At 38.4% G+C, this 24,612-nt stretch overlaps 1 protein-coding gene across 12 annotated transcripts in view; it reads left to right on the forward strand.

The window, feature by feature from the left end:
- LOC106055827 (beta-arrestin-1-like) overlaps nucleotides 1-24,612 on the forward strand; it is a 99,148-nt gene that overhangs the window by 40,802 nt on the left and 33,734 nt on the right. For 6 of the 12 annotated variants that reach the window (XR_008775135.1, XR_008775134.1, XM_056013252.1 and 3 more), the window contains exon 3: nucleotides 19,939-19,969. Coding sequence is in view for 10 of the 12 variants with exons in the window: in XM_056013252.1 (XP_055869227.1) it covers nucleotides 19,939-19,969 (31 nt within the window). In the remaining 2 variants the exon portion in view is untranslated. Of the gene's footprint in view, nucleotides 1-1,141; nucleotides 6,281-16,363; nucleotides 16,515-18,033; nucleotides 18,310-19,938; nucleotides 19,970-24,612 lie in introns of those variants that run through there. The other 6 variants (XM_056013257.1, XM_056013256.1, XM_056013254.1 and 3 more) reach the window with 6 other exon arrangements.

Genomic DNA, 24,612 nt, shown 5'->3' on the forward strand with positions numbered 1-24,612 from the left:
ATTTTATCTCATAGATCGTGTTGGTTGGTATTATCTTAACTCTTAGTTCGTGTTGGTTGGTACTATCTTATCTCTTAGATCGTGTTGGTTGGTACTATTTTATCTCTTAGATTGTGTTGGTTGGTACTATCTTAGATCGTGTTGGTCGGTACTATCTTATCTTGTAGATCGTGTTGGTTGGTACTATCTTATCTCTAAGATTGTGTATGTTGGTACTATCTTATCTCATAGATCGTGTTGGATGGTACTATCTTATCTTATAGATCGTGTTGGTTGGTACTATTTTATCTCATAGATCGTGTTGGTTGGTACTATCTTATCTCATAGATCGTGTTGGTCGGTACTATCTTATCTCTAAGATTGTGTATGTTGGTACTATCTTATCTCATAGATCGTGTTAGTCGGTACTATCTTATCTCGTAGATCATAGACGTCTCTTCAAAAGAGAAGCTCATTAGCCCTATTTTGTTATGAATGCACTTTTAGTGACATTGCCTTTGACATCGTGGATTGTCCTTACTCTTGTATAACGTCTTGAATCATTCATTGCTCGCCATCTTCTGTTTGTTCTTTCTTGAAGTATTCTTGTCTGTGCTGAGTAGTTAGCTATCGGTGTCAGTAATGCCTGTCTTTGTATAGCCTAGAGCAGCGGTTCTCAAACTTTTAAGCTCGGCGACCCCTTTTTACAATCCCCCACTCTGACGCGACCCCCTTCACACACACACACATACAGCAATAGAAGAATACACAATAACAATCCATATTTTCGATGGTCTTAGGCGACCCCTGGCAAATCGTCAATCGACCCCCAAGGGGGTCGCGATCCACAGGTTGAGAACCCCTGGCCTAGAGTCACCCTAGTAGTGATGGAAGTTTTCATTTCAAAACATGTTCTAGTTGATGTCTGTCAACGTTTCACGTTTTCAATGAGACTTGTAACTTCAATGATGACAGGCCGTAGTGTTCACTTCTAAATCGGTTAAGCATTCAAGCCTCCATTGTCAGAACAAAATAAACAGCTTCCGGTGGCATCATTTGTCAGTGGGCGAGAACACCCGGCGTTCACTATTGCATGGCTAATGAATTCGTGCATTATTCAGGACACTATTCATCGCATTCAGCTAACAGATACACACTGGGGCTCGCAGTAAACTCTATCACTTAGTCGTTGGTTAGTCCTTTGTACAGATAACAGAACTCGGTGCCGCTCTGTGTTTCTTGTTGGGCTGTGAATGTCTTAATGGGTGATTTGGAATCGATCCAGAAAGGATGCTTCGGAAATTGCATTGATAATCGCAGTGTTTGTCAAAGTCATAGATGTCACAGTGTTGTGCAAGGGTTATTAATTGGTTTAATGGCTGTTATCAAAGCTCACCGATAGACTTGACAGAGACCAGACAAAGGTTAGGACAATGTCAGTTAGGTGTTTGTCTTGTAGAGAGACTGATATGTGGGTCGGGACAGACATTAGTAATGTTAGTTTAGGCGTAGGCTAGATACTCAGCCTATATAGAGTAGAGTTTGGGGCAGTCGGGACACAGCGCCATGTAGTGTTAGCAGGGGCGTGTGTCGTGTGCTAGGCGTTTTCTGGTAGACGACACATACAGACATTGGGAGCAAGTCGCCGAGGTTGGCTCGCGATCTTGGCTCCAAGATGTGTGAGTTGTTTGCCAGAGACAACATGTAGGAACTAATTCTTAAGGACCAGGGTAAGAAGAAATGTTTTTATTTGTTATATATCTAGCATTAGATGTTAATAGATTATGAATAAATAGTATGGCGCTTTAGCTAGTTGTTAGCGATATCTTGATTATTTGTCTATTTAGAGTGACAGTCTTGGCGACTGTCTGAGTCTTAGTGACATTCTGACGGTCAGAGACGGTAGATCTATATATGGTGTATCCTTGCCTGCTACTCAAGGGGATATCACTCTAGTATTGAGCGGACTGTGACGTTGGGTTCCAGGATCCGTGCAGAGACTAGAGAGAGAGAGAGAGAGAGAGAGAGAGACAAGAGAAATGGAAAGTTCATCGTGACCTACAGCCAAGCATCAATGTCTATGTGATTATTAAATTTTAATTCTAGAATCACATGTTATATGTAACTATAGTTGTTAATTAAATATTTATTTTTCATATGCAAATTTGTGTCCAGAGATCATGATTTATATCATTATTGAATATTGTGGTCTTTAATCCATAGTCATCTGTGATGTGTGTGTTTTATCAGCTAAATTACATCAGTAAGAATCACCCTAGACGTATAGCCATCAAGAGCTGATATCAAGATCTTGACAATTGGGGCCTCGTCTAAAGTTTTATTTTAATTTTCTACGACACTTTAATGATGTCTGGGGGCTAATGAATAACTGGGACCTGTTATTTTTCTTTAAGTGAAAATACTTTAGTTATACTTGATATAGTATTGACATTTATTTTTTTATCCATCATAGTATTGAGAAAATTGTATTTTGCTTGTAAAGGTTTGGACGAATATTCACTGCTTAGAATTAGCATTAAGTAGAGTTTCTGTTTACACTTGTAATACCATGATTGTATTTTTCAAGATTTTTTTTTTTTCTACATTTTGTTTTCTGCCTAGCATTTGTTGTGGTACAGGTGAATTGGCTGTTTGGCAGTGGACGTCACACATGATCTATTTTTAGACTGTCACTCCTGATTCCTGCGCCCATTGTCTTGGGGCCTTCGTGTATCCACGGTTTGAGGGTAACGTAGTTATCTTCAGCGCGTGTTTTTTCAATGTTTAGGTAAGCTGTATGATGTAGTGAGATAGGTGTAAGTTTTCTTGTTTTTATTTTTGATAGGGAGCTTAGGGATTTCATAGAGGTGGGATAGAAAGAGGTGGACATTATTTTTAAAGCATAATTACTGCACTGGGCAGTGTTACATTTATACTGTGCTTATACTGTGTTTTTTGCAGGCAGACAGGGGCGAGTTATTGTTTGGAGAAGGTAGAAGGGGGTTGGACCTGTATGTTCGCGTTGGGCAAACGTATAGTGTCGTTGTCCTCAGTTATTTTTTTTTCTTGCTTTTTAGCTTGTTAAGTTTTGTAGATGGTTAGCCAGGTGAGCAGTACTGTTGGCCAGTTGTTTTTTTTGTTGCCATTTTGGTGTTTTGATAGGCGGGATAGGGGGTTTGAGAGACAGACAATGGCGTTGGGTCATGTAGTGTCTACCCCACCCATGTATTTTAGTAATGCCTATCAAACCTTGTAGTTGTTAATGGAAGTTTTGGAATTTCGTTTCCAGTGCCATGCCAGAGGGCAGGGACATTTGTTTTTCTTCTCCCTCTTAGTTGAGGTCGAGCGTTGATTTTTTTTACCTGGTGTGTCCTTGTTGTACGGATTCATGGTAGTTAAGTCACAGGGTGACGTAATGATTTTTTGTTGTTGCGGCAAGAGTTGTTTTTTTTTACAGTGGGTCTCGAGTTTTGTTGGGCCTGGTTTCAGTTTTTTGTATGCCGTCTATTTTTTTTGCTTGAACGTGTTGATGATAGTTGGCTATAGCTCTATATAGAATATCCGACATTAGGTATGTCGTGGATTTTTTTATTTCAGTGAGATGTTGCTGTGTTGACAGATCATCAGTTTATCAAGGTCATTTGATTAGTTTGTTCAACGTTTGATATTACTAAGATGTTAAAGTTTAGGCCTGACGAGCTTGAATTGGTTTTGATTTTTTTTACATAGATTTTTTTTTTTTTTTTTTTTTTTTTTTGTTGGCAAATATTTGAGCTTTAGCTGAGTTATGGCGATTAATGTACACGCTATCTAGATAGCTCAGAAAATTGGCGTTTAGGGACATTTGTATCCAAGGTGGAACATGAGTTGTTTGTTGAAGAGTCAAGTGAGTCCTTCTAATGGGGGAGGGTGCATAACAGACACTGAAGTAAATGACAAAGCGTTGTTTTTTTTCTACGACATGTGTGATGGACACTGGCAATGAGTACAGCCATTTGACCAATTTCTATTCTATTGCAGGGATGCTAATGAATTTTGTATTTTCATTTTATTATCATTATGTTTTAGTTACTTATAGATTGAATTACACTGTTCTATATTTAGGTCGATCAATAATATGCAAGTGTAGCTTACAATCAGAAAAAAATTGTCCATGATTAGATGATATCATTTTTCTTTCTTTTAGTTTTATTTTAATTCGTGTTTTACTTGCACTCGAGATTTGATTGGCAGAATTGCATTTTCACTTTGATGTATATTTTTTTTTTGTAAATCTACTTGCAGAGATTCATGACTATATTATTTGATGATTAAAGTTGAAGTTTGTGACAGTTGCAGTGCAGATATATGAGATGGCGATGTTCACATGTTTATTTTGATTTTTTTTTCTTTCTTCTTAATTACAACCACTTTGTTTATGATTTTATAATCTTATTCCAGTGTGCTACAGTTGCCTTAAGTCTTTGGTAGGCAATGCTGCAAGTGTTCTATAACATTATTTTTATGTCTCATTATAGTTCCAGAATTTGTTCTCAAAATGTGAGGTGGTAGAGGCAGTTTAGACAGTCGCATTAGTGTGACTTTGGTTGCAAATATTGCAACAAAAGTCAAAGGAGAAGGGGAAGATGTCACAGTGTTGTGCAAGGGTTATTAATTGGTTTAATGGCTGTTATCAAAGCTCACCGATAGACTTGACAGAGACCAGACAAAGGTTAGGACAATGTCAGTTAGGTGTTTGTCTTGTAGAGAGACTGATATGTGGGTCGGGACAGACATTAGTAATGTTAGTTTAGGCGTAGGCTAGATACTCAGCCTATATAGAGTAGAGTTTGGGGCAGTCGGGACACAGCGCCATGTAGTGTTAGCAGGGGCGTGTGTCGTGTGCTAGGCGTTTTCTGGTAGACGACACATACAGACATTGGGAGCAAGTCGCCGAGGTTGGCTCGCGATCTTGGCTCCAAGATGTGTGAGTTGTTTGCCAGAGACAACATGTAGGAACTAATTCTTAAGGACCAGGGTAAGAAGAAATGTTTTTATTTGTTATATATCTAGCATTAGATGTTAATAGATTATGAATAAATAGTATGGCGCTTTAGCTAGTTGTTAGCGATATCTTGATTATTTGTCTATTTAGAGTGACAGTCTTGGCGACTGTCTGAGTCTTAGTGACATTCTGACGGTCAGAGACGGTAGATCTATATATGGTGTATCCTTGCCTGCTACTCAAGGGGATATCACTCTAGTATTGAGCGGACTGTGACGTTGGGTTCCAGGATCCGTGCAGAGACTAGAGAGAGAGAGAGAGAGAGAGAGAGAGACAAGAGAAATGGAAAGTTCATCGTGACCTACAGCCAAGCATCAATGTCTATGTGATTATTAAATTTTAATTCTAGAATCACATGTTATATGTAACTATAGTTGTTAATTAAATATTTATTTTTCATATGCAAATTTGTGTCCAGAGATCATGATTTATATCATTATTGAATATTGTGGTCTTTAATCCATAGTCATCTGTGATGTGTGTGTTTTATCAGCTAAATTACATCAGTAAGAATCACCCTAGACGTATAGCCATCAAGAGCTGATATCAAGATCTTGACAATAGACTGGTTTGATCTCAACGTAAAGTACACAAATCACCAACGAAACATCTTTGAAATCAACACAGGGATTTGAGTTTAGCCAGTTTCTTGTTACCTGTAACATTGTTGAGCTAGAGCCTTGACCTTTACATAGATTTACATCTAGGCTACATTAAGAAAACAAATGTATGGACTTTGGTCTGATTGAGAAAACGTTTTAAATATTGAAGCATGCTAATAGTTTAGCCAGCGGATAGGTTCTTTTCAATGCATCTTTTTTAAAGTAAATGTCACTGTATCTTTATATTTTATTGAATCCTGTTTCCTGAAGACAGAAAGTGTGTTTTAAGATCAGACTCTGCTATTGTGTCTGCTATCGCTGGATGGTCATTGTTCTCTTCTTAACGAACTCCGATCTAGTGAAGGTCTTAATTAAAACAATACGTGATAACCGTGTGATTGCCAGTAGTGTCAGAGCATGACATCTAGAGTGCTGTAGTGTTCAGGAGTATAGCAGATCACGTGACATCTAGAGTGCTGTAGTGTTTAGGAGTATAGCAGATCACGTGACATCTAGAGTGCTGTAGTGTTCAGGAGTATAGCAGATCACATGACATCTAGAGTGCTGTAGTGTTCAGGAGTATAGCAGATCTATTGACTGTATAGTTCACAGTGACCGAGGAGCAGTTAACAATGTTGGATACAATGCGAGGCATGTGAGTATCGAGACACTACCTTCCTCCTTCTTACGTAATAGAGAGAGAGAGAGAGAGCACTTCTTGACTGCCTCCTGTCCCTTCTTCTTTTAGTGTAGTTTCTTAGTTCAGTCCTAGAGCAGTGATGTCCAAAGCGAAACCAATCCTTATAGAAGGCCTAAACACCGACCTGCAACGTCACAACCTGTGGGCAGTTTAGACCAATAGCCTGTTGCCACGTCACAGACCTGTAGTGTATGCTTAATGGGGGAGGGGGTGCTAAAAATTAAAAAACAAAATACCTAAATGTATCTATATTAAAAACGAAACTTTTTTTTTAACAAATCGGGTAAACCCGTTTTCATAGTATTTTCTATTTGATATGACTATGTCAGCTGTGCGGATAAACCCATTTTCACCCTCAACTTTTATTTTCGTGGCAAAATAAAAATGTGTAGGGATCATAGAACAACATTCGCCATAATTGACATCGATCTAGATCTAAATCAAATCCACTTGATCACTACTACCGAAACTAAGGCCCCCGGGTCATATCCGGCTACTTTCTACCCAAGCCGAAGGCCCAAGCTAGGACCATCTCGTGCAAGATGCACGTGCTGGCCAGTGTAGACTGTCATATTAGTAGGTGGCCAGTAAAGAGGATTTCCCTTTCAGCTTCCCTTGGCCATAGAAAGTCTGTTGACAGTAATCGTTTGGTCGCTGATTTACGCGAAGTATTTGTGGAACGGTAAGAGCCTTACTGTGTTGACAGGCAGTCATGTAAGATGACAAACACACAATCAGTATTAACCTGACAGGGGCGGGGAAGACACAACCTTTTTTTTATTTTTTTTGAAGATGATTATGTGACGTAGATGTTTTGACATTTTTATGACCGCTAGTGATATATATTTCATATATATATATATAGATAGATAGTGATTTTTATATATAGATATAGATAGATAAGATAGATAGATAATATAATATAGATAGGTAGATAATATAATATATATTGGCACAAATTTTTGCTCTAATTTTTCTCTGACATGGAAGTAATCACGTCACAACTCGACCGACTAAAATCATCTTAGCTCTATCCTCGCGCGCACACACACTCCTATACATTCACTCCTCTGTCCTCTCATTTGACTTAATTGCTAATTAGTCCACACCATCCAGTGCTATTAGTCTTCTGCATTCACTTGAATAAAAAAAGAAAAAAGGTTCTCTGTCAACTTTTGTGTGTGTGTGTGTGCTGTTTGTTACATCATAGACTTCCTGGTCAGAGCGGCGCATGTTTCTGGTGAACTTAAGGCACGTTTTGTTTTTAGATATCTTTGAATATCTTTGAAATGTTTACTACTCGAATAATGCTCACGCTGAACGTGCCAGCTATTTCGGCGTTGTCTGAGCACATTCGAAACAACAGTTTTGTGTCATTGAACTTTGGAGCGAACGAACCAAATGACAGTCGTTATGTGTTGTATATTTATATTATATATATTTGTCATTTCGCAATCGCTTAATACTTTTCGCTTGTAAACAAACGATTTTATTTTGTTGGCGTTGATATGGGAGAGTGGGGTAAAGGGGGGGGGGGCGAAGATGTAGACACGGGGCTTCTGGTTGTAATGCCTGACATCAAAATGGATGCCGTTGTAGACAAGCTCTAATCAGATTTATCGTTGACTGTCATTCTAGATGTACTGGCCCGTATGTTTGTCAATAGAACAGAGGGAGGGAGGGTCACGGGGAGTGACCTTGAGCTAGACAAGAAGTCACGTGCTGTTCCATGTGATGCCTTCTATGGAAATGGGGTGGGGTGTCGCCAAGAGAAATAACTCCTAGGTTGTCCTAGCGACACCAGTGTCCGATTCCTGGCGAAAGTCTTGCAGTGTTGGGTTCATTGGTAGCTGTGTCGTGACTTTAAAATACTTGTGTTTTTCCTTCTGGTGTGCGCATAGTTTAACTGTCTTTCTTACTATTAGATGCTAATGAAAAGAGTTATTTTAACCATTAAAAAAAAAGTTGGCCGATCTGTATGTCTCTGTTAATATAACTCTATCTCTCCGAATTGACGATACCAACGTTGATTCCACCAGAATGTGGTAAATAATTACGGAGAGAAAGAGTTAATAAGTAACGAAATATTGAATTACAATTAATCACAATTAAGTGTCCTTTACAGTTTAGAGAAATACTTTGCAATAATCAAAGTCTTTGCTTTCAAATAGTATTTATAACACATTTATTTAGAGTTATTCCTATCTGGCCATAGAGTTGAAAGTTTGCGTCACAGAGATGTAATTACCAGTGCGTCCTATTTGTGGTTGAATGTTTATTGATTTATTTCTCTAGTGTGTGAATCTTCAAAACACGTTTGTGTTCAATTTGTACTTAGTGTTTTTTTTACGTTTCTACTTCGTGAGACTTGAGTCAGTACGAAATAAAAACTGAGACGCCTTTTCACAACACTTGGACTTTGTAGTACTAGTACGTTTTAAAAACAATTACAACTATTCTTATCAGCTTGCACATTCTTCATGGGTTCAAAAACCTGGATGTGTGGACACGGATCTCGAAAACGGCTCTAATTTTTTTCGTAGAAATTTGATAGTTTTATCTATGTAACCTTTGGAGTAAAATTACTAGCTAATTGGCCACACAGGAAAAACCGTTATAATTTTTTCAAAATATAATCATTTTAAAATTAAATTTGGTCTAGAGATCTACAGGATCTATATGTTGTATACATTACCTTCTGTATCATATCTCTAACTAGATCTAGATTCAGTATTCTGGTCTAGACTACTGTCTTTCTATGTTTCTTAGTCTGGATCTATGTCATTCAACTAGAATTGTATATACTGTGAGTAAATTTATAAATGGGCGTAACCAGGATTTTTTCTGGGAGGGTGTGTGTTGAAATAGATTCGGGGTAAAAATGTTTCCTTTTCTTAGAGTCATATATTCGTTATTAAGAGCTAAGTAATGGCTGTTACAGAATGTTATCAGTCTCACAAAGGAGGAATTGTCTTTAACAAAAAAATAGAACGTGTTCTTGGAGTAAGCAGGCTATTCATCTAGTCCTCATTAGACTGGCACAACTGAGACTAGCATCTGATGTCAGTGCGGCTTTATTCTCTGATGAAATGTTAGAGTTTTGGTAACCAGTCCTTACATTTTAGTATCCATACTTTATATTTTGAAACAGTTAGTACCTTAACCTAATTCTAGTTGTTTGAACTTGGAGGTCTCACTCTGGTTTTAGTTTAGACTGGACATGGCCCAATTACTAACCTTCTCATTATAGATTGACCCACTAGTAGGCCGATGTCAGCTGTCAGCCATTTGTGGGTTTCACATTATCTTTCTAGATCCCTTCTGTCTCCGAACCAGAAAATCACTTTAGATATTTAGAATGCATTAAATGATCCTCGGTGTTCATTCATTAGTTTCGCCCTCCTCAAGTTTTCCCTCCGTTAGGCTTCGTCTCTCATTCTCGTCCTTTCTCTGGTCAATAGTCTCTTGGTTATTTCTTTTTATTTATGTCTTCTTCCTCTCTCTCTCTCTCTCTCTCTTCCTTCCTCTTTCTTGTTTCTCTTCATCACTCATGTTTCTCTTTCGTTTACTTTCTCTCTCTCTCTCTCTCTAACTGAACTTCTCTTTTTCTCCTTAGACCTGATGCTTTGTCCTGGTCTGCCACGGCATTAAGAGATCCATTACTACATTGACCTCTAGCATTTACTCAGTGTTTGGTGTTGTATTCTACCTTGGTCCCATGATTCTCCATATATTTTTTGTTGTGTACAAGTTTGGCGAGTTGTAATGTACTTATTACATTCTAGTAGCTCCACGAAGATTTTTGTTTTGTTTTGATTGATTTATTTTTTAAAACTTCAAGAGATGCCAAGGAAATAGTCGAATGAGACTCATTCCTCGAGTTTAGTTTTGGGTGTTTTTGGTCTCGTGTTCCTTTCAGTAAGTTTACTTAGTTCTTCCTACACATATCTTGCAGGTCATTTTACAGACATTAAGTCTTCTCTTGTTAGTACAGCGAACACATGTCAGAGCAAATCTTTTATTCTTGTAAGTATTGGTCCCAGAACAAGAAATATCAAATGAATGCTTATCTTTGTTTCTATCTAATCGTTTTTTTTGTTGTTTTTTTTGTTAACTATGTCTTATTATTAATTAGGATAACTAGATCTATTTAGACCTCTTCTATTTCTTGTGTATGATCTCCTGTACACTCTATGTGCATGCACTTACTATTGACCATATCAGTATATGAATCTAATATTAGAGACTGGAGACTTTCTCACCATACCTCTCCTCCCCCGCCCCAGCACGGACATTGATAACGTCGGACTGAGCCACACCTACCTACGTGCACTCACACACGAAAGCTTCCCAAAGTTTCCAGTAGGCCAAAAAGTCAAACTGGATCCCATCTCGCGTAACGCAGTGACATTCTCATCTCTTGGAGCTCTAGACAATAGGTTACAAGGAAGTTTGGGTTTTTCAACGAAATATATATATATATATAAGTTTAACAGCTCATTCTGGCTTGATCAATAGAAATATGTTTTTAGAATTGTGCAGGATTGGTTTTTTTTATAAGTATCTTTGTTTGTTTTTTTACAAGATGCTTCTACAGAAATGGTTTACAAATGTTATTTAGATGAAACTCTAGTTTGCATAGGTTTCTATCGACGAAGGTTAACGAGGGTGTCATGTGGCCAGCACAACCACCTTAGATAATGTCAGGTACCCATTAGAGTTGGGTGAACTTAAGGGCATTTAATATGTCAGTCTTCACCGAGATTCCATCCCGAGACTCTCGATAGCCACTTTAACCACTCAGCCACCAAAGCCCTACTGAAAATTGCAAATATTATTTTGTTGGCAATGGTTATATGTTACGTTTATATACCCTACGTAATACAAATAGTTTTTTTTCCTACTTGTTTTTAAAACTGGTTTATACATCAGTTTTTATTATGCTTCGAGTTTATGTTCAAAAGGACTGTCTGTTGGCGCTTATTTTATTTATTTAATTTTTTTTTCTTTTTAATATATTTTATATATGACAAGGAAGCTTGTGAAATCCGAATTTTTATAGTGATTTTAGTTTTGAGATGTAAACATGCCACACTAGCGGTTTTCTTCCACAGGAGCTTCTAAAGAACAGACCTAATGTGTAGTGTTTTTTTTTAACTTCTAAATGTTAGAAACAGCTAACAAGTGTAGTGTGAGTAGAAACAGCTAACAAGTTCTAGTGTGAGTAGAAACAGCTAACAAGTTCTAGTGTGAGTAGAAACAGCTAACAAGTGGTAGTGTGAGTAGAAACAGCTAACAAGTTCTAGTGTGAGTAGAAACAGCTAACAAGTGGTAGTGTGAGTAGAAACAGCTAACAAGTTCTAGTGTGAGTAGAAACAGCTAACAAGTGGTAGTGTGAGTAGAAACAGCTAACAAGTGGTAGTGTGAGTAGAAACAGCTAACAAGTTCTAGTGTGAGTAGAAACAGCTAACAAGTTCTAGTGTGAGTAGAAACAGCTAACAAGTTCTAGTGTGAGTAGAAACAGCTAACAAGTGGTAGTGTGAATAGAAACAGCTAACAAGTTCTAGTGTGAGTAGAAACAGCTAACAAGTGGTAGTGTGAGTAGAAACAGCTAACAAGTGGTAGTGTGAATAGAAACAGCTAACAAGTTCTAGTGTGAGTAGAAACAGCTAACAAGTGGTAGTGTGAGTAGAAACAGCTAACAAGTGGTAGTGTGAGTAGAAACAGCTAACAAGTGGTAGTGTGAATAGAAACAGCTAACAAGTTCTAGTGTGAGTAGAAACAGCTAACAAGTGGTAGTGTGAGTAGAAACAGCTAACAAGTTCTAGTGTGAGTAGAAACAGCTAACAAGTGGTAGTGTGAGTAGAAACAGCTAACAAGTTCTAGTGTGAGTAGAAACAGCTAACAAGTTCTAGTGTGAGTAGAAACAGCTAACAAGTGGTAGTGTGAGTAGAAACAGCTAACAAGTTCTAGTGTGAGTAGAAACAGCTAACAAGTGGTAGTGTGAGTAGAAACAGCTAACAAGTTCTAGTGTGAGTAGAAACAGCTAACAAGTGGTAGTGTGAGTAGAAACAGCTAACAAGTTCTAGTGTGAGTAGAAACAGCTAACAAGTGGTAGTGTGAGTAGAAACAGCTAACAAGTGGTAGTGTGAGTAGAAACAGCTAACAAGTTCTAGTGTGAGTAGAAACAGCTAACAAGTTCTAGTGTGAGTAGAAACAGCTAACAAGTGGTAGTGTGAGTAGAAACAGCTAACAAGTTCTAGTGTGAGTAGAAACAGCTAACAAGTGGTAGTGTGAGTAGAAACAGCTAACAAGTTCTAGTGTGAGTAGAAACAGCTAACAAGTGGTAGTGTGAGTAGAAACAGCTAACAAGTTCTAGTGTGAGTAGAAACAGCTAACAAGTGGTAGTGTGAATAGAAACAGCTAACAAGTTCTAGTGTGAGTAGAAACAGCTAACAAGTGGTAGTGTGAGTAGAAACAGCTAACAAGTTCTAGTGTGAGTAGAAACAGCTAACAAGTGGTAGTGTGAGTAGAAACAGCTAACAAGTGGTAGTGTGAATAGAAACAGCTAACAAGTGGCAGTGTGAGTAGAAACAGCTAACAAGTGTAGTGTGAGTAGAAACAGCTAACAAGTGGTAGTGTGAGTAGAAACAGCTAACAAGTGGTAGTGTGAGTCAAAAGCTTCGTGCTATCCGACAACTGGGTTGTTGTGATCCCGGAAATGCTTTTATACATTTTATAGCGCTACGCCTAATCTTTCCCCAACACGCTGATAACAGGAGAGACGGTTTACATTAGGGTTGGGGGGGGGAGAGCCGAGAGATGTTGTGTTAGTGTAGCCTCTAACTGGCATGTCCAAGATTTGACTTAATTACTTGATTTTTTAAAAGCCACGGGATTGTCTGGCACTAACAAAGGAGTTCCTGACATTACCCGACTTGGCTTTTCAACAGATCCCTTATTACAGTGTCGCTATATTAGTTACCTTTCAAACACTGGCTCTATTCAATCACTAGTTCCATTCAAACAGTAGTTTGAAGCAGTCCTCTCAAACGCACTGATGGAATTCCCATCTGTGTTATTAATGTGATTGATGAACTACATCAACTGTGTTGTTTATATTCTAGTACAGACACTATCAATTATTTGAAGCTTTCCTTCATTGTCTTCTGTCTTTATGTGCTTCTAGAGACACGAGACAGCTGTTTTTAATAATTAAATACACACATATTCAAAGCATTATCTTATTATAAAGTTCTCATATGTTGCTGTGCAGGTAGAGAAGAAATGATAAGCCTTATTTGTTTGACAACTGAATGGTTTGTCTCAAAATGAATGTTACCAAGACAAGATTGTGGGAACACAGTACATCTCAATAGAACCACAGCGGACTGTTAACCCATTAACGTCAAGATCATGTTTTTGTTTCTCCGAATACTATATCCAAGCAGAAATAACCGCTCAGCACATTTGAACAACTTCTAATGACGAGTCACTAGAACAGGGGGGGGGTTGTGGTATTAAGTGCTAGCTTACAAAACTCAACACTACTATCATTTAACATCCATTTATTCCAATAGTTTAGACTGGAATTTTAAATTTCTGTATTTTAAGGGCACCCCTGAGTCCGCCCAACTCTTAATGGCTACCTGACATAATTTAAGGGCAGTAAAGCGGTTGGTCTTTGTTCTAGCCACATGACACCCTCGTTAACCGTCGGCCACAGAAGCAGATCAGCCCTTAAAGATCGCAAGGTCTGAAAGGAATACTTTTGATTCTTTAATCCCAGTGGCGCTACAGCCCTTGGTGGTCCCTGGCCTGCTTCAACACATCCTTCCATTCAGTTCTCTTCTGCACTTTTCGTTTCCATGCCCGAACTTTTAGCTGTTGTAGACATCGTATTCGTTATCTACCTTTGGGGCGCCCGCCTCTTTGGCCGGTATATCATTTTTGATACTCTGTTCTCTGACATTCTTTCAAGGTGGCCTGCCCAACGTAATCAGTATTTTTTTTTTATTTCTGTCAAGGAGAACAAAACTTATAGAACTTTCATGGACACTTTGGCCTTTATAATTTATCATTCTGTCATCAAAAAGTGATTGGTCTTGTATCATTGATCTCTAATCCCATTTGTTTACTTGATCTTGAAACTTAATCCAGTTTATTCAAAGGAGTTCAGTGCTAAGTACCTACCTACAACCAATGGTCCACACTCCTTCTAAAGTATCTGTTCATATGAGATTGAAAGAGCTGAATTTGTGATTGACATATAAAATTTCACCTTTCAGACTTTGCGATCTATAGGGCAGATGATGTTTAGGTCTTTCTTTGACCAACGTCTAACATGCAGGGTGTCATGTGACCAGCACAACGACCAACCGCCTTTACTAAAGTCAGGTACTCATTAGAGTTGAGCGCCCTGAAAATCCCGAAATTCAAAATCCCAGTCTTCACCTTGATTCGAACCCAGGACCCCAGGTTTGGAAGTCATGCGTTTAACCACTCAAGCCCCTTGTGATTGACATATACGGTATCGTTTTATTATTTTCCATCTGGTATGTGTAGTTATGAATTGTGTAGTCGGTTTCCCGTTGAACAGTCAGTCTTGAAGACTTGTGAAACGAATGCTTGAGACGTTTGTGGATGGTTATAGAATATTAGCACGTACCTCATGAAAAGAGCTCTGTTTGATGACCTAAAGGCCCCCGTGTGTTTGCCTTGTCAATCTTGAGCGTACCCTAATGTACACTGGCTCACGTCACCAGGATAAGTAGCTTTTAACTGGAGTGGGCGTGCAATGATTATGTAGTTCAACACATTGGCTCTTACGATGGAGTCTTTAGAAAATGGACACTGAATGTCTATGTCCCGATGGTTCCTAAACCTTTTTTTTTTCCCCACAAAGCTTCTATGAACTGTGGGTGGAATCTTGTCCACGTTGTTTCTCTCACGTCCCATGCTCGGATCAAGTACAAACTTTGCACAATTAATCGATTCGTTTATCAATGAATTGTGCTTGACAGAGAAAGTGGAGTAAGCCAAGGGGAGATAACCCGTGTGTACACAATTAGGTCGTTGGCTAAAAAATTTTAAATTAATAATAGACTACAAACCTAGTTCTCTAAGTACTTCAATAGCTTAGTGGCTAAACACGTCGGTGTTCCATGATGGAGGCTCGTGACCCGGTGCTCGAATTCGGACGCGAGCACCTTTACTTTTTTTATTTAAAATAGTTTTTGAAAAAGGAACACAGAAATATTGTCTTAGATATTTCTATCGCCCCCCCCCCCCCCCGACTGGTCCTCAAAAGTAACTAGACCAAAACGCACTGAGACTGCTAAGATCCTGAAAGTTGCTCTAAACAAACAAAAAATTGTTTCTAATCGCAAAAATGAAAATAGCATACAGTAGAAATGGTTTTTTTTAGCCTGGACTGGAAACGTTCTCTTTCCATCAAATATTCAGTCAGCCCTTTTCACTTCAAGGCATGTTTAGTACAATAGAGAAACCTCAGAATTTGCGCTATTCAATTTTAGCTTTGTCATCATAGGAATCCGTGGGCCTTATAAAGACTTTTGCAAAACAAAAAACATTTAGTAGGCGTCACTTATTTCCTCAAAACTATTATTCTTTTTTTAGGTTAAGAGAAACGTGAATAAAATAGACATCACCACCTTACCAAACATCATGTCTCTTTTGTAATCCTCTGTTCCCCAAACATCCTATCATTGTCCAGATAAGACGTTCCCTAGTGTTGACACACGAAGGCTAAATTACAATGAAGGTTATTTAGGAAGTGTGGAGAATCACTTTTGTGTGTGTATCAGGAAGCTAATCCTTAACTTTGACTAGGAAAAGTGACGTTCAAGTCTGCAAGGTCGTGGACAAAACAATTATGATACCATAGACAGGAGGTGAAACTTGAGAGAACTTAGGTCAGTGCAGTCAAACGATAGGGTTCTTCCTCGTCCTATTTAAATATAGACGTGATTCATTGTAGACTGAAGCTCGCTTGACTGATTGACTGTGACCATAAGGCCTTCCTGGTGTTTGCAGTTTCATTACCCGACAGTTCAGCTCAGGTGGTTGTGACGTCTCTCTCTCTAGAAGACCGGAGTGTTGAAATAGCGCTGCACCCGTTTCCATTTTGAGATTTCCACCATGTTCTGTTCGATACTTCAATATTTATGTAGGAGATACAGTCATTTCTATTGAATTGGGACGTCTGTTGTGTGATCTTGTTGTGTTTATGTAGGAGATACAGTCATTTCTATTGAATTGGACGTCTGTTGTGTGATCTTGTTGTGTTTATGTAGGAGATACAGTCATTTCTATTGAATTGGGACGTCTGTTGTGTGATCTTGTTGTGTTTATGTAGGAGATACAGTCATTTCTATTGAATTGGGACGTCTGTTGTGTGATCTTGTTGTGTTTATGTAGGAGATACAGTTATTTCTATTGAATTGGGACGTCTGTTGTGTGATCTTGTTGTGTTTATGTACGAGATACAGTTATTTCTATTGAATTGGGACGTCTGTTGTGTGATCTTGCTGTTGTGTTTATGTACGAGATACAGTTATTTCTATTGAATTGGGACGTCTGTTGTGTGATCTTGTTGTGTTTATGTAGGAGATACAGTTATTTCTATTGAATTGGGACGTCTGTTGTGTGATCTTGTTGTGTTTATGTAGGAGATACAGTTATTTCTATTGAATTGGGACGTCTGTTGTGTGATCTTGTTGTGTTTATGTAGGAGATACAGTTATTTCTATTGAATTGGGACGTCTGTTGTGTGATCTTGTTGTTGTGTTTATGTAGGAGATACAGTTATTTCTATTGAATTGGGACGTCTGTTGTGTGATCTTGCTGTTGTGTTTATGTACGAGATACAGTCATTACCATTGAATTGGGACTTCTGTTGTGTGATCTTGTTGTGTTTATGTAGGAGATACAGTCATTTCTATTGAATTGGGACGTCTATTGTGTGATCTTGCTTTTGTGTTTATGTAGGAGATACAGTCATTTCTATTGAATTGGGACGTCTATTGTGTGATCTTGCTATTGTGTTTTCAGACTTGGTTTACACAGTTTCTTATTATCTAACTGACATTAGATTAACCCGTGTATATCTGGGTCTTTAAGTCTGTTCATGTTTGAAGTCTTCAACTGATTATATATGGTTATGGAATCAGGTCTACTCGTGTTCAGCCGTATTATAATTGTCTGTAACATCGGTCTTAAACTGTGACCTTTGTCTGAATACCATTAAGTAAAGAGTGTACCACCAAGTAACACATCAACTGAAGAACGCGGATACATTGTGTTGAAAGACTACGTCATCTAGTTTGAGAACATTGGGGACGGGTTACTTCCTCGTGTGATACAGTGATACACCTCAGTGAGTCTAGGAAGTGACGTTTTGGCTAGTGTTTCTTGGAACAGTGTCTCGTCTTCTCATGAGAGATCAATGTCACATTGAATTGTGTTATCCAATCAATGTCTTAGTTCATTTAACGTACTGTGCTCTTGTCATGCTACTTTTAATTTAAATACAGGTCCGAGTTTGTGGTTTAGGAACTAAATGTATGAATAAAGTCGTAGAATACCTTCCAAGTTTGTCCATAAATAAATTCGCGCTTTTTTTTTTTTCTGACTGAAATGTGCTATTGAACTTTTTTTTTTTTAGTGATCTTGATTTTTTCCCCTAGATAGATAGTTGAGCTGTGTTTAACTGTGTCTTGATTGACTGACTTACTCATACATTTTCGCTGCTCGGGCATTCATTACTTTGATATTAAAAGAGACGAGGAAATCGCGAAGTGTTTAAAAAAAAAAAAGGGACTGTGACTCGAACTCTCTGTGGCTTGTGTAGATAGAGAGCACCTACGAAACTGACCGCCTCATCTGTCCACTAGAAGGATGCCAGAAAAGAAAATGAGAAAGGCGAGTGACAAGAAAGTCTCAGTGACCTCAGGACAAACCAGGTTAATCTAAGTGTGTAGCTTTGTTTGTGTCAGTGTTCCAGTTATCTCCAACAAATCCAATGTCGCTGTAACCAACGTCAGTCACTGAAAATGTACTTTTAGTGTCATCAGTTAGGCATAGGTTTTTATCTGTGCCCTAATTGTCTTATTCTACACTAGGCCTATAGGTCAACTATGTAGGCCAATGTCTATTTAGTTCAAACCTTGCCATTATTTCCTAGATTTTTAGTTTTGTATGAAAGCTGCTTTTTTCCAGTGCTGCTATCGTAGTGACTCGTATCGCTTGAAACCTTACACTATGACTCTCACATCTCTTCTTTTCATTAGGACTAGAAAGGTTCGTCATATGGTCGTACAAATAATAAGGCTTGTCTTCGAGTCTGAAGATTAATGAGGAGTGTTCAGTATTTCACGTGGCTTCGTGGCTACGTGGTCCCAGCTGCGACCTACATATTTTGCCACATTCAACGCAGACATAACCGTTGTCCGGCGGTGGTCGATTTAGGTTCTCTTTTTCGTCGTCTACGTCTGTCATCGGCAGTGGACTCTCTTTTGGTCTCGAATGTGTATCCCACGGCCCTTGTTAGACATCTCCAGCTGTCTCTTTCGGAAGCCGCCTGCTGCAAGGGGCTCTCTTTTATGACAGTTATAGAAAGTTACCTCCTAAGCTGGTCTTTAAAGCGTTTCCGGGGGTCACCTCTGTTACGCCGACCAAAGTTCATTTTATTAAAATAGAAACAAATTCACCTTGCGAGGAAATGCAATACATATAATAGACTTTAGTAATACTATAAAATGGTATTTTCAACAAAATGTAACGCACTATAAAAACACGCCTTTTCACTCTGGCAATCTGCAGTCGTCTGTCGTATCTAAGACCGCTGACGCCAATTCCGCTTATCTCGCATCATAGCTAACTCTTGCCAGTGTCACCATAGAATTACACACACTCCATAACACCCATCCCCCTTTTTTTTTCCAGTTAACCAATGATTGGCCGAAAAAAAGGTTTCTTACAAAACTACTTCGATTCGGTGAGGCTCATCTAGATCTATTTTGTAGTAATCCGGGCATGTCGAATGTAATTCTTGTTTGATACAGTTTTTTTTTTTTTTGTTTCCTCTCGGCTCATTTACCTTGTTCTATTCTAAAAGTCAGTCTCTTTCAAATAAATAAATAAAAGTGGGACATCATTGATCTCATGAAGCACACGTGTAGATAACATTAAAGTCCCTTACAGGAACTCGTTTATGGACAGAATGTAAAGATGGCAAATGTTCATTTATTTGTGGTCCGTGTGTGTGGTTGTGACTTCCGTGCTTGTATCATTTGATATTGATAGTGTCAGCATACCTGGTGAATGTTACCTGTTCTATAGTGTATCCATTGTACAAGAGATAGCATTCTCTGAGCATTTTGATAACAGTTTCACTCGGAGATAAATGTCTGTCAGACGTCACTGTCGTAGCTGTCTCGAGAGAACTGTCTATGAGTCGTCACTGCCCTGTCTCGATCAAAGATTCACACGTCTTGTACAGTTTTTGTCTTCTTATATATTTAATTATTTCATCTTCAACGACTTCGTTATATTATTTGATTAACATTTTTTTGTGTCTCTTCCCTCCACAGAGTATTCAAGAAAAGTAGCCCCAACGGAAAAGTAAGTTCATATTGTCTTGTGTCACTTTTTTTTTTATCTTCTACTGTATTGTATCTGTATCTGTGGGGTTATGCCTTACAGAAATAGCATTAAGTATTTATATCAACAATACAACGAGGCAATTAGATCCAGTTAAAAATAACAAACAAGTTAATACTTTAACATATTTGCATGAATTAAATATCGACTTTTATCTGCTAATTAGAATGGATAGACTCAGCCCTGGTTGTTGTTGGTGCGTATTATATTACTATTATATTACTTTTCGCATTGGAATATGGCGTCTTTTTTTTTTTTTTGTTTACCTAATCAACAAATGTGTGTTATTTTGTTTAATTTTTTTTGTGTTTTTTTGATGACCAGACGTGTCTGTTGTATTGAACTACGAGAGGCTTAGTCACTCATCTAGAAACAGTTACGTGTAGAAATACTGTAGAATGACCTGTTTGGTAATGTAGTGACCAGTACTTGCTTGTTGCAAACTCAGGTTCTTTAATCCAGTGATTATTTGGTGCTCTTGAATTATTTGCCCTTGTCAGGTGTACTACACTTGGGAAAAAAAATATTATGTTCTATCATGGCTTCTCTCTTCAAGGATCTTTAAGGTTGACCCAATTTTGAGCTGATCTTATGGTGTCAGGCCTCTGGCCTAGTTTTGTTGAGTGCCATGGCCAAAACAAACAAACAAAACAACTGTCATTCAGCCCAAGTCCAGGCCACAGCACTCTTTGGTCCAATTTTGTCCTGTTGTCATTTGTCTTCAAATGTATTCTAGTTACTCTACGGCTGATTGCGTGATACTATGTATGATTTACATTTGAAGTGGAAATACGAAAAAATATAAATAAACAGGGTTTCAGAGAGAACACAACCTCAAAATCGGCCCCTTAAGTGGTCCCCCAGGCAGGTTTCATTATTTTCAGAAAGAGTATCAGAATGAAATTCTATTAAAGGCAAATGACAGAGAAGGATGGAGAAAGAATGTTGACAGATCTTGTGTCGTGCCCCAACTGTCCAGCAGACCAAGGGATGGGTGAAAGTGAAGACGTGCGATGTGAACGTGGCCTATCTAACGTCAAATAGCCTCCCGTGTTTGTTACTATTAATAGTGAATAGTTGTAAAAATGGTGTACTTTTATGGAAAAAACTGCTTGCTTGGTTGATTTTATAAATTAAATTTTTTGCTTTAAAAAAAAAGACAAAAGTAGCCGTTGCATCAGAACTTTGAATTGTCTAAAATATAATGATGTCGGATTTTCAATATCTTTTCTAGTTTACGAGATCTAAACGGGACGGACGGAATAGCGTCTATTCCCCTTTCGGGGGCCGCTAAAAAGCAAATATTTATGTTGACCATCTTTAAAAAAAAACATTTGTGAACTTTGCTTGCTGTCACAGCCAAAGATATGTATGAAAACATTCAGGAGAGCAGCATATATGCTACTATTGTTGACGTCTATTGGTACGTCATTGATGCCCAACCTTAATTGACCCGCTGGCCATTTTATTTGCGGCACTCAGTGTCGCGGGCCACAAAAGGTACAAAAACGAAAAACAAAATTGACCTGAAACTATTTGATTAGAAACACGTGGATCTAGTACTGACATTAATTAATAGCAAATTTGAAGGTTTTCTTTTTTTTTTAGGACACAGTAAATGGCTTCAATTCTCTACTTAAAATATGAGCCACAATGTAGCTAGCTTAACAACCGACTCATTTTCTTGTCTCTTTTTTTAAAAATAAATATTCCTATCGATCTTCCAAACTCTCGGCGTAGTTTAACAATACGCGGCTCAAACCAAGAATGCCGCCTTGTGAGTTTCATAATGCCGTTTTGTTGTTGTTTTTAAACAGCTACCCGTTCTTAACAAAACAGATATGTTGGCTTATTATCATGTTACACACACAAAAATTCCCATTTCAGAAAAGAACAAATGTTAAAGGTCATAGCACCTATCCATCACATAAAAAGTGGGGGTTATAACGTAGGTAAAGATACATTCTATACTTAGTGTCGGGGTTTCGGCGGGACGGATGTGGCCCGCGGGCCGTATTTTGGGAATCACTGCCGTATGTCGGTGTTTCCCAAACTTTTTCCTAACGGAACACTTCAGACATTCTGAGTATATAGCGGAACACTTTGCTTATTTTATAGAGAGATGAATTCACGTGGTGGCCTACTAGTTCATTGTTGCAGTAGTTCGCGGAACACCTATTGAGGCCTCGCGGAACACTAGGGTTCCGGGAACACAGTTTGGGAAACACTTGGTATGTATGTCTAGCATGTGTGCTGCTGCAACAATCGGCTTCTAAAATCGAGTTGTTCATCCTTCCCCACTCTCCCACCATACTGCTGTGTCAGTCATAATATGTGTCTATGTCATTGAAGTCATGTACAAAGTCTATTTTTATCATTGATATTACGTTTATTGTCTACGTGTCATTGTCGACGGACGTTGACTCGCAGCACCAAACTGCTGGCAGACAACTCAACCGCTGTATGCTTATTATATTTTAACTTGTTAACTGGAATAACTTCTATTGTGAACAAAGTTAAATATAACTTTCATTAGAATATAGACAAAATCAACTTATAATCTTACTACAAAAACGCGTCTTTTCAATCTTGGGCTGTCTGTTAGACCGCTGACGATAATGCCGCCTATCTTGCATCATTCACACGACATAGCTACCAATCAAAAGCTAACATCTTCCCACCGTCACCATAGATACACACACTCTAGAACAGTCATTAATGTCATGTACAAATCCTATGTGTGTCATTGATGTCATATACAATGTTTTATGCGTGTCTTTAATGTTATACAAATCCTAAGCCATTGATGGTGTAGACAATGTCTGTGTGTCGTTGATGTCGTAGACAATGTCTGTGTGTCATTAATGTCATGGACAATGTCGTGTGTCATCGATGTCATAGACAATGTGTGCCATTAATATCGTAGACAATGTGTGTGTGTCATTGATGTCATGGACAATGTCTGTGTATCATTAATGTCATATTGAATAATTATATGTGTCATTGATGTCATCTACAAAAGTCTATGTCTTTCTATTGTACGAGATTTGAGTTTTGCTGGCGCTCATCAGGACGCCATTAAATCGAGCAGCTAGACCAGAACGTATCGATCTGCTAGTTCAATATGAAGTCAGTTTGAAAACATGGTCGTGTGAGCACAGGACAAGGCTCAGTTAATGGAGTTGAGCTGTTCACACAATGCTGTCTTCAAATCAATCCAATCTTGAAGAGTTTTTTTAGTGGAATGAATGGCTTTCTTCGCTTCTCAACAGACATTGTGTGGAATGAATCGCTTTCTTCGCTTCTCAACAGACATTGTGTGGAATGAATCGCTTTCTTCCCTTCTCAACAGACATTGTGTGGAATGAATCGCTTTCTTCCCTTCTCAACAGACATTGTGTGGAATGAATCGCTTTCTTCCCTTCTCAACAGACATTGTGTGGAATGAATCGCTTTCTTCGCTTCTCAACAGACATTGTGTGGAATGAATCGCTTTCTTCCCTTCTCAACAGACATTGTGTGGAATGAATCGCTTTCTTCCCTTCTCAACAGACATTGTGTGGAATGAATCGCTTTCTTCGCTTCTCAACAGACATTGTGTAGAATGAATCGCTTTCTTCGCTTCTCAACAGACATTGTGTAGAATGAATCGCTTTCTTCGCTTCTCAACAGACATTGTGTAGAATGAATCGCTTTCTTCGCTTCTCAACAGACATTGTGTGGAATGGAGCCCCTTAATACAAGGCACACATTCATAGATACAGACATGTATAGAGTGTGACGTAACAGTTAGATGTCTCTTGTCGGCCGATTTCATTAACAGTCTTTTAAAATGTTCCCGTATCCAGATGCCATCCATTCATCTCAGTGGTGCAAGACTTCGGGGCGTAGCCTGGCCTGCTTCAAAACATCTTCCCCATCAAATCTCTCCCGGAGATTTTCATGCCCTTGTAGATGTACTTGTGCTCTGTCCTAGGGTCTTCTGGCTTTAGCTTTTTGACACAATTCCATTTTCTGACAACATTAAGTTTAACTAAGGTAATCAAATCCTGTTGTTGTAGTTTTTTTTATTTCTTTTGCTATAGATAGCCTTCATATAGTTGGTCTAGCTCTTGGTGAGTAATGTGTTTCCCTTGAAATTGTTTTGGAGTTTGTAGTGAATGCTGTAGATGGACTTTTACCTGCAGCTGTTAAATCCTTTGCTTCTGTCATGAGTCTTTTATAAGTATCATTATTATGTTAGAAACGAACGAATATTCTTTCACTGGCACTGCCAGGGTCGAGCTTTGTTTTTGTTTGTTTGTTCTAAACTGAAGTCTAGTCGAGGAAGATTTCGATACCCGGATTGACTTTGTCCGCCAGTTTGTTTTCATCGCGTCTGATTGTGAAATGACTGTAATGTTAGCGGGATGTGTCGTGTGTTTCTAGATAGTGCATCTTTAAGCTAGCCAGGTCTTCTGCAAGGCTTTCTTCAGTTTTCACTGGAATTATCTCTAAACGAAGTTAGCTGGCGGCTTTCATTCCAGCCCCAATCCAATGTTCTCATCACACAGAATACAATTACTTGGAGACCTTTTTTTTTTTCTAATAGATTTTCTTGTTCT

This window comes from Biomphalaria glabrata, chromosome 15 (genome assembly GCF_947242115.1).
Source record: "Biomphalaria glabrata chromosome 15, xgBioGlab47.1, whole genome shotgun sequence".
Taxonomy (NCBI): Eukaryota; Metazoa; Mollusca; class Gastropoda; family Planorbidae; genus Biomphalaria; species Biomphalaria glabrata.